Genomic DNA, 15,064 nt, shown 5'->3' with positions numbered 1-15,064 from the left:
AAAGAAAATAAGTGTACCCTAGAGCAATCAAGAACGCAACTCGATAATATTGGGAAAATGGCGTACTTATAATCATACCCATCTGTCTTAAGGAAAAGACGTGCACTTACGTGCCATTAGAGATATGATCGAGATGAATCGAGTAATACGCCGCAAGCTCGAGCTCGGCTTGCATACTCGTTGCTCGAAATTCAACTTGAGCCCGAACGGACATTAATTATCAGCTCGAGCTTGGCTTTATTAGAAAATCGAGACACACAAGCTCGACTCAGTTGCAATCAACTTACAAGTGAGAAAAATCGAATTTGCGCTCGAATATTATCAAATTTTTTTGAGTATTTCCTGTCTATTTTTAAGGTAAGTATATGTTTTTTTTCTTAAAAAAACAGCGAAAAATGAATTGAGCTCGCGAGCCTATTGAGCCGAGTATTACAAGCTCGAGCTCGGCCCGAAAAGAAACTTGGCCAATTCGAACTCGAGCTCGGCTCGAAATCAGATGAGCCGATCTAGAGTAGTCACAAAGCCTAAGCCGAGCTACTTGAGCTTGCCCAAATCCGATTATTTTCAGTATTTTCCTTTTTGGAAGAATCAGAATCAAGAATGACAATTCGGCCAGCTCTTTCTTCTTTCTTTCTATTTCACTGATTTTCTTTGGAAAGTGAATAAATTAAGATTACCATGAATTAGTGGATGTCTGATTCTTGGGATTGGGCCGGTAAAACTGATTTTGGGCTTGCCCGATGTCTCCTCCGAGCCCGGCCCGTGAAACTCGGAGCCCGGCCCGTGAGCAGCCCTGGCCTCGCACGTCCTCCTACTCTCCAGCTTCCTGCAATCATCACTCCGCTCCTGTTTGCTTCTGCGTCTGAGATCAAACCTCGAACCCGGTAAGACCCTCCCTCCCTGTGAAAATGTGAAGGAGCCATCTTTCAAGGTGAAGAAGCAGCAACCCGTAAAGTTCCAAGCTTTTTGGTAATGTACTCTCTCATCTTATAGATTCTAATGGTTTGACAGTCTCGGAGGCAGAGGGAAAAACGAGTTGTCCATGTTCTTTCCGCAGAACCCAATCCTGAAAACTTATACACCGTGCTGTAATTGTTGTTTTCGGAGGACGTTTTGTTGTTCCGGATAATATAGGTGTTCGTTGGGCAATCCTGTGCCGAGTTACTGGAGGAATTTCGAGGATTGCATTTTGCGTGTTTGATGAAATGCTTCTTTGAGAAGTGTGATGTAGCTATGTTGCTGGTGGTGGAGGTAATTTTACAGTGGCTGTGGCGGTGGCGAGGCGAGCTATGGCGGAGATGATGGTGGGGAGGTGATGGACATGGTAGTTGGATCATGATTGTGGAGAAAATTGTAGTATGTGAAAAGAGTTAGATAGCAGTATCCATTTTCATGCCTGGACGATTAACTGTACACTAACGAAATGATGGAAGTGACTAATATGGAATTACTAGATTACCATTAATTTTGAAAACTACCGATCATGTCTTTTCCCTGTTTACTTGGATTGCTTGGTGATGGAGCCCTCTTGGTCATTCTATTTTCTTAACACCGTAAGATTGATCCTCTACGTCATTTTTATTTGTGCATAATATTAGACATATACGATTAACCAATTAATAGATACCTCGTAGGACGGTACCTCTCTTTAAGCAATTATTAGCAAAGCGGATGTGTGTTTTTCCTTGTTGCTTGCGATACAACATTAAGGATAAACTTGTGACCTTGAAGTTTGATCTTTTTGTCTCTGGGAGGAACTTGTCTAGTTATCGATGTACCAAACTCTGTCCCTTCTGTTGCTTATCATGCACTTGACAAAAATGGTTTTTCCCGGTAGGTGCTACAGTTTCAGAAAGGAAGAGATGCTAGCTTTCTTTGTTTGATCGAATGCACTTGCTGGGCCACAGGTTCATGAAGTTCAAAGATACTTGATTGTGTACTAGTGGAAATGGACTTGGCAAAGCTATGTTCTTTGGTGGTCTTGCTCTACACACTCAGCTTTGCGGGCAACAGAGATTGTTATGCTTTTGAAAATACGTCAGTATTGTCAAAATTCCGTTTGTTTACGAGTGCGCATTGCATGAGTGCGTAATTGAGCTGACAGGGCATCCTGCCATTCTGCAGGGTCGACAAGACAGTGCTAAAAGTTGGTAATGAGCTATGGAAAGAATCTCTACCACTTCAAAGAGGAACTCGCCTTTATAAGTTGGAGGGCCTCAGACCTTACACGTGGTATGAAGCGAAGATATCATATCCAGCTTCTGTATGTAAATGTGTTTTCAAGGACTTTCTATTTCATTCTCTCTGTACTTGGTGATAAAGTTTTGCTTTGTGTTGAATGACAGATACCCGCTTGCTTCTCTCTGCAACTAATGAGGGGTGATTCGGACTCAGCAACGAACATAAATAGAAGATTACTTAACACTGAGAAAATAATATTTAAGACGGAGAGCCTTGAATTGATACAGAATCAGGTTCGCACTACTATCCATGATTATGTCTGCAATGCTGGATAGTTGAAAGCCTTACAGACTTTTGTTCTGGTCCAGGGTGGAATGCTTGTACTGGTTACTGTAGAACCTGAAGGAGTTGTTGCCATACGAGGTGTAAAGGAGAGAGAATCCATCATCTATAATATAGGTAACTCATTGTAAAATCGGTTCTTGCAATTACCATTTAAATCATTGACAATTAATCAGAAAAGAAAAACATATTTTAAATGTAGTCATCACACAGTCCTTCATAATGTCATTTTATTGTCTGATATTTAATGCTTTTGCATGTCCTTTCACATGGCTTGTTGGTTTTACTATTAAAAGACAATGGGAATTTCACTCTTGCAAATATAATATGCTGTAATGAATCGGAAAATATTTTGTTATTAAATTGTTGATGCTGTGATTGCCAACTGTGTCATGGTCATCTGACCTGTCTACAGTTGAAGAACTAGAAAACAATGGAGTCAAACTCAAATGACGATGTTTCCCCTTAAACGTTGACTTCTACAGATATCTTGCTAGATAGTGGTTGATTGAGTAGAAGCATACTTGAGTTTTGTAGTGGAAGTCCTCCATATATGGTGCATGACATGATTTTCTTGAGCAGCTTCGAGCTATCTAAGGAATTTCTAGGTTGTGGAGTTCCCTCATCTTGCGGACAGTGCTTACCAGGCATTTAACGGGCCTGCAATTTTGTGAATGATGCTATAAAGTTTTTGATATCACTGGACTTATGAAATTCATGCAAAGATATGCACATGCATCTGTAACAGATGTCCGATGTGAGAGTAGAATCTATACACACAGTTCAATGGCAAAGCAATCTTGCGAATTTCTTTCAAATAAAAATTGAATATGATGTGTTTACATATCCAAGACTACTCTTCGTGAGACATTTTTGTGGATGACTAAATGTATTTTGCCAAAACAAAATGGATAGACATCTAATGGTTACCAAAAAGACGAGGGAGAACTTCCATAAATTAACAAGCTAAAATATATGGAATTGGAATATAATCTTGAAGAAAGCACTCCTACCCTCTATAAATAAAGAAAAGAAAATGGAGTTTGGAAAAGAAACCGTTTCACTGTCAAGAATACGCAAATTTGCTTGCTAGCTATTTCCACACCAAGTCAATGGCACAAAAATTATCAGTTATGCTTTCATGTTTCTCATTGTTCTATATTCCTTCAGTGCTCAAAATATTTCATGTAATTATATTATGATTCAATAAATATTGCAACTTTATGTTTCGTGTTTTCTTTCAATCATAAACGTACATGATAGGATTGATATTCACTTTAAAACTGTAGTGGAGAATCTGATTGGTGCGACTGTTTATATTATAACAAATTTCTGCTTATTATTTCTCTCGGTCGATACCAACATTTTGAATAATATAACAAATAATCTTAGATCCGTGTAGGGCACAGACACCTTGTAGAATAATAAAACAAACATAATGTTAAGACCCGTGCAAGGCACAGGGATCTTGCTGGTTACATATAAGTTTGCCTACCTTTTGGTCTTGATAATCATCCTCTACTTTTTTCTGATTTTGTAAAACTCGCTATTGTTACAAGAACAAACCATCAGCTGATGTACTGTTTGCTTGTGGCATAAGCAAACTTGTATAGTTTCTGATGGAATCCCTTGTGACCCAACAAATGGCAGTTTGTGATGAACTCTTGCTAGGGATCCCACACAAAGCTTGGCCGGTTGGAATTTTGGTTCTGCTCTGCTTGGTAGTGGCATTCATTGCTCCGTCATTTCTCCCACCGTTTCTACTGGCAAAAAGTCGTACTCAGCCGGCACTTCATGAAGATGTCTCGAAAAATTCTTAGGTAGTGAACTCATATTTGGTGTCAGTTTTTGTTTCTCATTTGTTGAAGTGTCATTGAGGTGTAAGAGCTGTCGACCAACTTGGTTCTGCAGCTTCCGCTCTAGTAGGGAGTTCTAGCAAAAAGCATCATATACTTCTCTAATGAAGAACATGTACAGCAACTTGATTTCGGTTTCAAATGGAGTAGAAGTTGGCACTTGGTAAATTAATGAAACGAGTGGGCCTACGCTCTCTTTGCGTGCCTGGTGCGGGCGTGCCATTTATGTGCCTTTTTGCTATCTCAGCCTGATTTCTAACGACAGAATAGAAAGCGAGATTTCGAAGTGTCCACAGCATTGGACTTGGCCTCGGTTTCGTGATCCACAACATTTGAAAATGTGTATTGAACGGGCAAGGTGGCACCAATACAGGGAATTGCAGTGTGTTCTGGGGAAGGATTGAGATGAGCCAAGTTCATCTTGCGGAATAAGAACAGGCTTGTCCGGTGCACAATTAGATGGGTCGTTCTTGGTTGAACAAAGCATGTTTCCTTGAAGTGCACAAAAAACAGGGACAGAGTTCCAGGCGCAAAGTGAACTTGGAAGACGTTTTGTGCAACATGATGACATTCCACCTTTTCCGTTGGGTCCAAATGAGCGGGATCCAGACAAAAAAGTTTGGCCATTCATCTCACATATGGCTGATTAGTAAAGTAAATGAATATAATATAGTCATGCAAGTAAAGAGATCTATTCATTGATATTCTTAAGACGGCAATTGATAAGAATCTAAGTATAAAAACAACAATATTCAATACACATCAAACAATATCGAACATTGAAAATATGTTCTCTTTTTAGCAAAATCCATATAATAGTTGCGTTTCCGACCTCTTTCATGTTTATATGTATATTTCGAATACTCCAGTTTGTCACGTAACGATGGTTCTATTCTAAATAATGTTGGTCAACCAACTCTTGCATTTTCCGGGCAACATGGCTTTCTTATCATTCAATTGAATAATTCTTGTTCTTATAGTAGAACCACTAGTATGATTGATCATACAAGATAAAAGAAAATCTTCCGGATAAGAAGAAATTGCAGAGCTAATTATCTTTAGAAACAGGAGATGTGTGTGAATGAATCGCGAGTCATAAATTCTCTTCGCCCTTGGCATGATTCATCAACATAAGATGTTGGAGTGTGATTTTAAATCTTAATGATATTTTACGGTTTCGTTTTTACGGATATAATGTTTAATGGAGTTGAGTCACAAGATTTCTGGTTTTTAAAAAAAAAATCAAAGTACTATAATATATGAGAAAATATGCTTCTTTTTATTGTTATTTTTAAAGTCCGACGTGGCTGCGGGCCCTACATTATTTCGTGAAACATTTGTTTTTGGGATGTAATGAGGCGAGTCTTCAGCTTGGCATTAATAAGACAAAAGAAGTGAACGGCAAGGCGACATCAAGCTGGGACGCTCCTCGTAAAGAAACATTTTCCAGAGGGAGCGATCTGACAGGTAATTGGTCCACGTGTCCACCCGGTAGAACTCGACCGTTGCGGGGGCTCGATTCAAAATGACCCCCAATTTGACCCCCTCCTCTTTCCTTCTTCGTCCCCCCAAAGCAATTCGTCCCATTCCATCTCTCTCTCTGTGCTCTCTCGCTTGCTGCTCTTCCTCTCCAATGGCGATTGCTGCGGAGACTCAGCCCCAGGAGAAGGTAAGCGCCCTGGTTACTCGGACTCGTCGGTGATTCTCTATCCTCTCTCTCTCCCGCTCCCTCTCCCATTTCTGGTGCTGGTCTCTCGAATTTGGCCGCGATCGTCCCGATTTGCGATCTAGGGTTTTTCTCTTTTCTGACGAGGCTGCAATCGATCGTGTTGTGTTAGCTTGGTCTCCGTGTTTTGTTCCCCATGTGCGTGGTATTGTCATTTGTCATTTGTCGGACGGGATGAATCGGCGTGTCTAGGGTTAGCGCCGAGGAGGGACCCTGAGCAGCGGAGAGTATATGGAGCTACCTTCCTAGTTTTGCAGTTGGAAGTTCAGATTTGGAGGTGTTGAGGGGGAATTGTGCCGTGATCTGTACCCTCCTACGGCGTCTTGAAGGCATGAATATATACTTTCACAGAGCGGGAAAAAGCATGCTGGATCTCAGCTGTAGCTATTTTTGAGTGCTTTTTTGTTTGGTTTAAGAAACGGTTCTTTCTCAGAGTGGATTGTCAATACGTACTTTTTAGATTGCTAATATTTGTGTGATTAGTTTTGCTTATCAGAACTCAGGCTAGTAATAATCCTGCGGGCCCAATTTTTTTTGCAGTCTTCTTCAGAAGTTTCAGCAGCTGAGAAGCGGAGGTGGACGCTTAATGACTTTGACATTGGCAAGCCTCTTGGACGAGGGAAATTCGGACATGTTTACTTGGCAAGAGAGAAAATGGTTAGTCAGCAATATTCAATCTTTTCTCTGCTCTTACATACCTTTACATGCTTTAATTTCTGCTCCAGATCCCCAAGTAAGGATTTTAGCATTTTTGAACTGGATTATATCCAGCTTTATTTTGTGAAGTCTAATTTTTGGATGATTTCTCTGATTAGAGCAATCATATTGTGGCACTGAAAGTTCTCTTCAAGAGCCAGCTGCAACAGTCTCAGGTTGAGCATCAGCTCCGGCGTGAAGTAGAGATACAGAGCCATCTTCGACATCCCAATATTTTACGACTTTATGGGTATTTTTATGATCAGGTGCGATATGTTGTAAGAGCACTTTTAACGCATGTTGCTTCATCAGACGTCTGATATGTTTTGGGAGGACGAATGGTTAAGCCGCTAACTTTTGGTTCTTTTTCCTTATCATTAACGATATGGCAGAAACGAGTTTACTTGATACTAGAATATGCAGCCAAAGGCGAACTCTATAAGGAACTCCAAAAGTGTAAATACTTCAGTGAAAGGCGTGCAGCTACTGTAAGTTCTTGCTAGACAACCCTTTCACATCAGCTTACTTTTATTTTCGGCTTAATCTGAGCAGCATCTTTCCTATCTGTCATACTTTTACTATGGCCTTGGAGAAAATGGGTTGATGCATGGTGGCTTGATATTCTGACTCTAGCTAAGAATAGCTACCTGCTGTCTTTGAGCATGTTTGGCAGAATTTGCTTTTTTATCAGTTGGACTTTTTGTCAAGTTCTGTCCCTAACAACATAATGGTTGCAGTATGTCGCATCTTTAGCTCGGGCGCTCATTTATTGTCATGGCAAACATGTCATTCACAGAGATATCAAGCCAGAGAATCTGTTGATTGGAGCTCAGGTGATAAATGGTCACTATATTATCTTATACTTGATCGATTATTTATTTATTCGATATATCCTTAATTCTTTTTTTTGGTCTCCATTGTCAGGGTGAACTTAAGATTGCAGATTTTGGGTGGTCAGTACATACATTTAATCGTAGAAGAACCATGTGTGGAACATTAGACTACCTTCCACCGGAAATGGGTGAGTAACCTATTACTGATCTCTTAATGGGATATGCCTTCAAGAGGATAGTCAAGTTTGAGAGAAGGGTTCTGTTCAAGTTTGAGAATTTTTTCTGTTCAACCAATTTCCATGACTAATACTTTATGAGAGTATTTGCAGTTGAGAGTGTAGAGCATGATGCAAACGTAGATATTTGGAGCTTGGGAGTCCTATGCTATGAGTTTCTGTATGGGGTTCCACCATTTGAAGCAAAGGAACATTCGGATACATACAGAAGGTAAACATCAAATTTTCATAAGTAGATAAAATTACCTAGGTATGTACTTGTTCATATTGACTGATTGTGTTCTTTTTCATCCTGAACTAGGATTGTGCAAGTGGACCTGAAGTTCCCTTCGAAACCGATCGTCTCTTCTGCTGCAAAGGACCTTATTAGTCAGGTAAATTTTTCACATCTGAAGTTGATTTAGCTAGCATATATAATACTACTGAGCAAATGCCTCATAATCTTTTACAAGTACCTAAGCATTATTACGTCTGATGACAGATGCTAGTAAAGGATTCATCACAGCGTCTGCCTCTACACAAGCTTCTTGAGCATCCGTGGATTATTCAAAATGCAGAACCCTCTGGCATCTACAGGGGTTGATTGATTCACTTTCATTGATGTGATTAATGAATCTGATGGGTCTTATTAGTAAATCCTGACAAAGAATTTTGGGGGGTTCTAGGAGTGTACTCCAGAGAACTCGGGGTATTTTCATCTGTTTGGATAAATGTATCAGTAACATTTGTGCACAAACCCCCCATGCGCAGCATATATGCTTGTAACAGTTGGCTCATATTCAATTAATTTTTTCTGCTGTTCTTTTCTGTTGCTTTTCTCTGGCAAATCTTGATCTCTCTTTCTATTCGTTACAACGATAAAAGCTCATGGCTCCCAAATCAGATATAGCCAAAGGGAATTAGCACTGCACTCTCCATAAGGAATGATAGTGCAAAGGAAAGACCGTCCAAGAGCCATAAGAAGCAGGCCAGGACGGCATTCGAGTGATTCCACCGTCAATTCAGCTGCCGTGCGATTGTCAGTTCAATAACCTGTGGGGAAAATATTTTGGCAAGCCTTTGAAAGCTTAATCTGATGGTGAAACTGTGGTTAAAAGACGTGGACATAAAGCTAAAAAGTCATTATCACCCGAGTCCATGCTTTATCCTTGGGCATAGTAGCTTCTCCTTCTCAAAGAAATTGTTTGTACCCACATGTTTCTTCACAGAGGCCATCATATAGCTTCAGAAGATGGTTATTTTGGTCAAAGCGGATGCCAAATTATTGAAAATACAATCCTTTCTGCAACAACAGTGGTACATTTACCACTGCAAGGAACCCATCTCCGTTCTACATGAAGACCAGTCCTTTCTGCTACAACCCTGCCAAGGGCATATGATTTTGCCATTTCGGGTAGAACATCAACGACTAATGACGTCTCCAGCAGTCAGGAAAACATTCAAGTTCGGTTTCTCTCAGCGGAACCTTTCAAGATGTATTGAAAAAGAAAGACCCGCGAAAGTACTTAAGGGGAGTAGACGAGGTCAATGCTGTTTTCTGGGGTTATAAAACAAGCACCTATTGATTACATCGTATCAAAAACGAGATTTCAAAGTGGTATACCCAAATAAATGGGTGTTGACATGTACTTTGGTCTGGAGAGAATAGAAGAATCCCTGCTTCTCTGGTTATGAAATAACCCGAACCTCAACTTCTTTACTTACACGGTCTTCCCATCGTTACAGTTCTCTCTATCTAACAGCTGGGTCGGTGGTTCTTCCTCTTCCTTGGCTTTAGCTACATCTTTGGAACTTAAGAAGCTTGGTTGGTTAGTTGAAGAAAGAAGTCTGGCCCACATTCTGTCGGTTATGACAACGTTGTTCTGCTTTTCAGTCACTCGCTGCACCAAAAATCTACGAAGTTACACAAGGAAAAGAAAAGGCCACATAATGATGTCCAAAGTCTATCAAGTAAAAAATGAGAGATTGGAGCAAGCAATGCATGAAGTTTTAGTCCAGCTCAGGAGAAGTTGTGGGGTGCACAAACAGAGGATGAATACTAAGAAAATAGAACCCCGACGATTTAGTGTTAGCTTGCTTTAGTTTGGATGCTCTTTTGGGTTGGGACCAACACTGAGGACCTTGTTGTCCACAATCCTACACATTTGAAATGAAAAAACGTATGTCCTCATCGGGTCTCTTCAACTCCTCCCGACAAGGGAATGAAGCCAAAAGTGATAACAGATGTTTGATTTCTCAAAGTCGAAGCTCATAAATATGAACCAACAAGAGAGTAGAAATTATATGCCAGGATAAATGGAATCCTGACAAACTTACTTTGAAAGGAATATAAGCGTGTCTACCATTGACAGGTCCGACTGTGAAGCCTGTGAAGCCAGCCATTGCTCCATGAAGTGTGCTGTGTGCCAGAAGTGTGCAGTAAACATTGTCTGATGCGTTACTCGGGATAGCCCGGATCATGTATGTAGGATCTGCCAAAAGATCAATTGTGTCAGAATCTATTCTTACATCTTTTGAGACTAAGTAGAGATGATATTATGATGACACAATCATCCGGAAATTCAAGGCTCTGATCCTGACCTATATATTTAAGGTTAATGGCCATCTTCTGCTGTTTCACAAAATGGTCCTGAAAAGAAATGAACAACAGGCTGTGAATAGTAAAATTTAAGTATTGAAACCACCAAAATACAACTCGCATCAAGTCTGCCATAAATTTGCATCCAACTAAATAAATGGTCAGTGTCCCATCAAGGAAGGATTGCTGATGTTGAAAGGAGAAATAGAGCAACAGAATATTACGAAAAACCATGCGTGAATATGATATCACAGTACATATAATGTTCATTGATTGCAGGCATAAATGGTCCTGAATGTTCACTAACATGCCACAAAAGTCTACCAACAAATCATGAACATGAGCAACACCTTGATTCCGTGAGATATCCACAGACCGACATCTTGAAGAAGCTTATTCCCTGAAGCATCTTGTTGACTCATTGATTGCAGGCTCTTTGTGAATAGGTCTTGCCCTGCTCCTTCAGCTATCACAATCACCATGTGTCCATTTTCTTTAAGTCGTTTTTCAATGTACTCATAGAGTCCACCTTTCCCTTCAAGATAGAAAGGTGATTCCGGAATCAAACAGCAATCCACATCTCGACTGGCTAGGGTAGCATGCATAGCTATAAATCCTGCACGAGCATCCCAAAGAGAATTAGGTCAAGAGTTGACATATCCTTGCTTCGATAATACACGAGTTAACAAAGGTTATGTAAGAGCAGGATGCAGCTGAAAGCTCAACCTAAGTGGACTAAAAATGTTTTAACTTACACATGTTAAGCTTACCACTAAAACGTCCCATCAACTTGACAACACCTATGCCATTTTCAACACTTTCAGCTTCTACATGAGCTGCATTAATTGCACGTTGAGCCTCCTCAACAGCGGTATCAAATCCAAAAGACTTGTCAATGACCTGGTTCGGTAAAGAAAACAAATGAACATGTTAAACGAGATCTTTTAAGTTGCCTTATATCAACAAAACAGAAGTTCATAGCAAGTACAGGAATGTCATTGTCTATAGTTTTTGGGATGCCAGCAACAGCAACTTTAAGGCCACGCCGTCTAATTTCCTGCATTGTAGAGTGCATGTTACAAAAAGACGAACAAATAAAAAAAAGCTTATATTAAGCTATTTAACACTACATATGTGTGTGCATGCCACCTTTACATGACGGAAAGGGGAGGGAGAGAAGGTGGTGAAAGTATTAATAGAAACTGCCTTTGGAGATGCTACTTACCAAGCAGTTTCTTCCTCAACCACATAATTGGAATCATGAGGTTTTTAATAAAAAAGAAGAGGACTAATCAGGCATTGGCAGGTAATCTAGAAACTCAAAACAAAGAGCCAGAAAGTATTGTTCCTTTCTGTCTACACAAAGCTATCTGAAGGTTGTTTTCACATATGGCTTGCAAACAAAAGCTTGAAGCAATCAAATACTATATAATTGTTGACCAAAGAGAGCAACATCCCAGGAAGCCAATAAAATTATCGCTGCTAATTATTCTTCGGATAACTCTAGATGGCAATCTAGTAAATGAAAGGGATAATGACACAATCCATGAACTTTGATCCAAGGACTACGTTGACCATCTTCCTATAATACAGGGACTAAGTTGAATATGTTCCAAAAGTTCAGAGACCATATTGGTCAAATTGAAAGTTCAGGGACCATATTCCATATTAGGCTAAAGTTCGGGGACCACATTGCACATTCGGCCAAAATTCAGGGACCATTTGCGTCATTTTCCCTAAATGAAATAACCACCATAGGATTAGAGATATAACATTCTTCAATACAGCATAGCACATTACCTCATAAATAACAGCTGCCCCCTTCTGCGTTCCATCCCCCCCAATTATGTAAACCTGGTTACCAAATGTAGCTATTATTTCTTCTAAATATAGAGATGTGATGCCAAGCTATGACATCTATCCATATTCATGAGAATGAAATGTGGCAAAATATTAAAATTTAGGAAACCCACAATAGTCCCCTAAATTGCACACCTGGTTAATCCCACGATCTTGAATGCTGTCAACAATCTTCGAAGTATCATGGCCTCCTCGCGATGTCCCAAGAATGGTACCGCCACGCTTATGTATGTCATTAACAATCTTCGGGTTCAAAGTTATGGTATTTTTGGAGTAGAATCCCCTATAACCGCCCTAGGAAAGTGCACCAAACATAGTAAGGAAACAGCATTATGACGTTAGCTGTGCTGTCAAATAAAATATATAGCGTTTGTCTGTAAAAAATTTGCAAAATTATGTTGAGACAATTATTGCAAAATTATACGGTGACTGAGTATGCTATATTTGATTCATCATTTGCTAATTACATGCCTAAATATAATCCAGCGACAGACAGATGAGTAATCAGGAGTGAGAGAGTACACAACTGGAGAGAAATGAAGAATAACAGTCATATACCAATAAATGCAGTAAACGGCTACCATGACACATAAGAATATCATTCACTCACATCTATTCCGAGGATCTTGGTGACACCATACATGTGATAAAGGCCACACACAATTTCCCTGATCACAGTGTTCAGCCCTGGGCAAAGACCACCACATGTTACAATACATGCGTGCACTTCGTCTGACTCAAAATACACCTAGTCAGCAGAACGACAAAAGTCAGGAAATTTGAGAGAGTTCAGCACATTCGATAACATGTATGACAGACCTTTTGGCGAGGTCCTGCACGTCGAAAATGGGTTCCTCTTGGGCCATCCTTGTGAACAACAACCTACAAATAAATACAAATGCAGTGCCAAGGACTAGTCAGAAAGGCTATTAAATAGTATAAGTCATAGTCCTTACACCTAAAACCCTTGTCAATTTCGCAAACTAATGCTCAAACTTCATTTGCCATTGCAAATATTGCAGGAAGAGCAAGAAAACAACTACAACGTGCATCATTTTACTCCTGTGTTCGAAAATAATACATAATCACACCAATACTGAACTCAATTTACAGGTAATCAGAATTGAAACAGACCCACCTTTTGAGCAACCGTGTCATCCATGTCGACAAAATATTGCCTGGAAAATAGAAAACAGAAACAGCACAGAGATCAGCATTTTCCAAGCAACATACATCAACATCACGGCAGTTCTCTGAGAAGTAAGCTCTAAAGCTTAGAAGAAAACAATTACTCACTTAACCACTGCATATGCAGGATTAGACCGCAATGGATTCGGATATGTCTGTCGCACAAAAATATAGCAGGGAAAATGAAATTAGTAATGCTACCAATAATAGTAAGTACTTCATGTGTAAATGATCGTAGATATAATAGAAATACAAGCTGGTAGACCACATATAGCAGTCAGAGTGCGCTTGCATTTCACTAACAAATGTTCCATATATGTTCATATCATACAGTTCACCTTCCTCTATCTGTGCGCAGGCATTTGTAAAGAACAAAGTAGTTTAATCAAACAAACCAGGAAAAAAAAAAATTGAACACATAGTTAATCACCTTCAGTGACTCTTTAGATTGAGCTTTTTCCCTTTTTTATTTCCCCGCTACAATTCTTATAGAAACATTGATTGATTATCAACTGGTCTTGCAGCAAAACCACAATTATCAGGGCAACATGCCTCCAATCAAACTATTGCGAGAGAACTCTAACAATTAAGGTAGTCCCTGCAGATGCCACACAACACACAATCCTGCCCGCATTTACAAGTTATCATTGCACTATGACTGCAATCCCTTCCACAGTCAGAGACACCGCAATACAAATCTTTTGACGAATTAAAACCAGGACTCCGAATCGTCAAAATACATGAAAGTTCAAAATAACCAGTAAAGCATGTGACTTTCAACGGTTTAAAAAGAGTTCAAAATCTCACTCCACAGACACAGAGATGAGCTCCCACTTGTCAAGCACACAACTTGCAGACGCAGAGCTCAACGCCAAGCAATCGATCAACCGATTCATCGAATCAAAACAAAGCTACACCATCACACAGGACATTGCCACCCACGATGCACATCAAACGTATGTATGTCGGAGAGAGAGAGAGAGAGAGAGAGAGCGTACAGGGAGGTCCTCAATGTAATCCGACAAGTGAGGCACATCTTCAAGCACATACCCAGCATCCCCATTCACCACCTTCATCTGGGTATCATCATCACTGGACAACCCCATCGCGTTCTTTCTACTTTCGTCTCTCGGCGAAGAACAAGAAGACCCAGATCCAAAATCACGAGCTCACCCCCACTCACTCACACGTACACACGCGCTCGGTTCCAATCCAAGTACGAAGAGAATCTTTCTTGCCCTGCTCGGCGGCAGAGAGTGGAGGAATTTCCTTTTCACCGATTGGCAGAGGGAAAAGAACGAAAGAGAAGACACGGAGAATAAAGGTTGACGCCTCGCGTCAGAAACGGCGTCGCCGCGACCGGTTTCTGATGTCTCCTGGTTTTTGAAAACGGTTGGCGGGTTTTGCACCGTCTTACCGTAGGTTCACCAACATACTTTCGTCTCGCCGTTAATTTTTCAAGGTTACTTTCATCAAAACTGAAACTACCCTACTAGACCCCATATAGAAATTGGTAAATTTGATAAGTTACCAACAAGTTTACCAGAGAATCAGGAGACCGGTAATTT

The 15,064-nt window shown here is 40.2% G+C and overlaps 3 protein-coding genes across 8 annotated transcripts; 2 read left to right on the top strand and 1 right to left on the bottom strand.

Annotated features, from left to right (window-relative positions):
• Positions 1-772: 772 nt before the first annotated feature.
• LOC115726995 lies at positions 773-4,556 on the top strand. 4 transcript variants are annotated; one of them, XR_007198242.1, is made up of 7 exons: positions 773-969; positions 1,838-2,037; positions 2,125-2,263; positions 2,346-2,474; positions 2,550-2,640; positions 3,916-4,030; positions 4,174-4,300. XR_007198242.1 is itself a non-coding variant. In XM_030657099.2 (6 exons), exons 2-6 carry the CDS (start codon positions 1,949-1,951, stop codon positions 4,341-4,343), a joined length of 618 nt encoding a protein of 205 aa, XP_030512959.1. In that variant the 5' UTR covers positions 773-969; positions 1,908-1,948; the 3' UTR covers positions 4,344-4,556. The 4 variants fall into 4 exon arrangements, 3 of the variants coding, with proteins under 3 accessions (XP_030512959.1, XP_048134167.1, XP_030512958.1); XM_030657099.2 differs by lacking the exon at positions 3,916-4,030 and having other exon boundaries at positions 1,908-2,037; positions 4,174-4,556; XM_048278210.1 differs by lacking the exon at positions 3,916-4,030 and having other exon boundaries at positions 1,847-2,037; positions 4,174-4,556.
• A 1,332-nt stretch (positions 4,557-5,888) lies between these two features.
• Positions 5,889-8,654, top strand: LOC115726994 (serine/threonine-protein kinase Aurora-1). 3 transcript variants are annotated; one of them, XM_030657096.2, is made up of 9 exons: positions 5,890-6,048; positions 6,646-6,762; positions 6,921-7,067; positions 7,194-7,289; positions 7,539-7,634; positions 7,726-7,822; positions 7,964-8,081; positions 8,172-8,244; positions 8,352-8,654. In XM_030657096.2, exons 1-9 carry the CDS (start codon positions 5,905-5,907, stop codon positions 8,451-8,453), a joined length of 990 nt encoding a protein of 329 aa, XP_030512956.2. In that variant the 5' UTR covers positions 5,890-5,904; the 3' UTR covers positions 8,454-8,654. The 3 variants fall into 3 exon arrangements, with proteins under 3 accessions (XP_048134207.1, XP_030512957.2, XP_030512956.2); XM_048278250.1 differs by lacking the exon at positions 8,172-8,244 and having other exon boundaries at positions 5,889-6,048; XM_030657097.2 differs by lacking the exon at positions 8,172-8,244 and having other exon boundaries at positions 5,889-6,048; positions 7,964-8,127; positions 8,279-8,371.
• A 665-nt stretch (positions 8,655-9,319) lies between these two features.
• LOC115726992 (ATP-dependent 6-phosphofructokinase 3-like) lies at positions 9,320-14,827 on the bottom strand. Its single transcript, XM_030657093.2, has 13 exons — positions 14,495-14,827; positions 13,605-13,651; positions 13,447-13,486; positions 13,128-13,190; positions 12,919-13,056; positions 12,444-12,602; positions 12,249-12,302; positions 11,437-11,505; positions 11,219-11,348; positions 10,799-11,064; positions 10,451-10,499; positions 10,187-10,341; positions 9,320-9,750 (listed from the first exon to the last, which is right to left on the bottom strand). Exons 1-13 carry the CDS (start codon positions 14,600-14,602, stop codon positions 9,571-9,573), a joined length of 1,458 nt encoding a protein of 485 aa, XP_030512953.1. The 5' UTR covers positions 14,603-14,827; the 3' UTR covers positions 9,320-9,570.
• Between the last annotated feature and the right edge of the window lie 237 nt (positions 14,828-15,064).

This window comes from Rhodamnia argentea, chromosome 4 (genome assembly GCF_020921035.1).
Source record: "Rhodamnia argentea isolate NSW1041297 chromosome 4, ASM2092103v1, whole genome shotgun sequence".
Classification (NCBI taxonomy): domain Eukaryota; kingdom Viridiplantae; phylum Streptophyta; class Magnoliopsida; order Myrtales; family Myrtaceae; genus Rhodamnia; species Rhodamnia argentea.
This window is presented reverse-complemented; position numbering and strand designations above follow the sequence as displayed.

Excerpts from the sequence above, each read along its gene's own strand:
- LOC115726995 (XM_030657099.2), top strand. The coding sequence starts at position 1,949 with ATGGACTTGGCAAAGCTATGTTCTTTGGTGGTCTTGCTCTACACACTC. Across the intron at positions 2,264-2,345 it reads AGATATCATATCCAGCTTCT|ATACCCGCTTGCTTCTCTCT; the intron begins GTATGTAAATGT and ends GTTGAATGACAG. Across the intron at positions 2,641-4,173 it reads ATCCATCATCTATAATATAG|TTTGTGATGAACTCTTGCTA; the intron begins GTAACTCATTGT and ends AACAAATGGCAG.
- LOC115726994 (XM_030657096.2), top strand. The coding sequence starts at position 5,905 with ATGACCCCCAATTTGACCCCCTCCTCTTTCCTTCTTCGTCCCCCCAAA. Across the intron at positions 7,823-7,963 it reads CTACCTTCCACCGGAAATGG|TTGAGAGTGTAGAGCATGAT; the intron begins GTGAGTAACCTA and ends GAGTATTTGCAG. Across the intron at positions 8,082-8,171 it reads CATTCGGATACATACAGAAG|GATTGTGCAAGTGGACCTGA; the intron begins GTAAACATCAAA and ends ATCCTGAACTAG.
- LOC115726992 (XM_030657093.2), bottom strand. The coding sequence starts at position 14,602 with ATGGGGTTGTCCAGTGATGATGATACCCAGATGAAGGTGGTGAATGGG. Across the intron at positions 13,057-13,127 it reads GTGCAGGACCTCGCCAAAAG|GTGTATTTTGAGTCAGACGA; the intron begins GTCTGTCATACA and ends TCTGCTGACTAG. Across the intron at positions 10,500-10,798 it reads GGATATCTCACGGAATCAAG|GACCATTTTGTGAAACAGCA; the intron begins GTGTTGCTCATG and ends ATTTCTTTTCAG.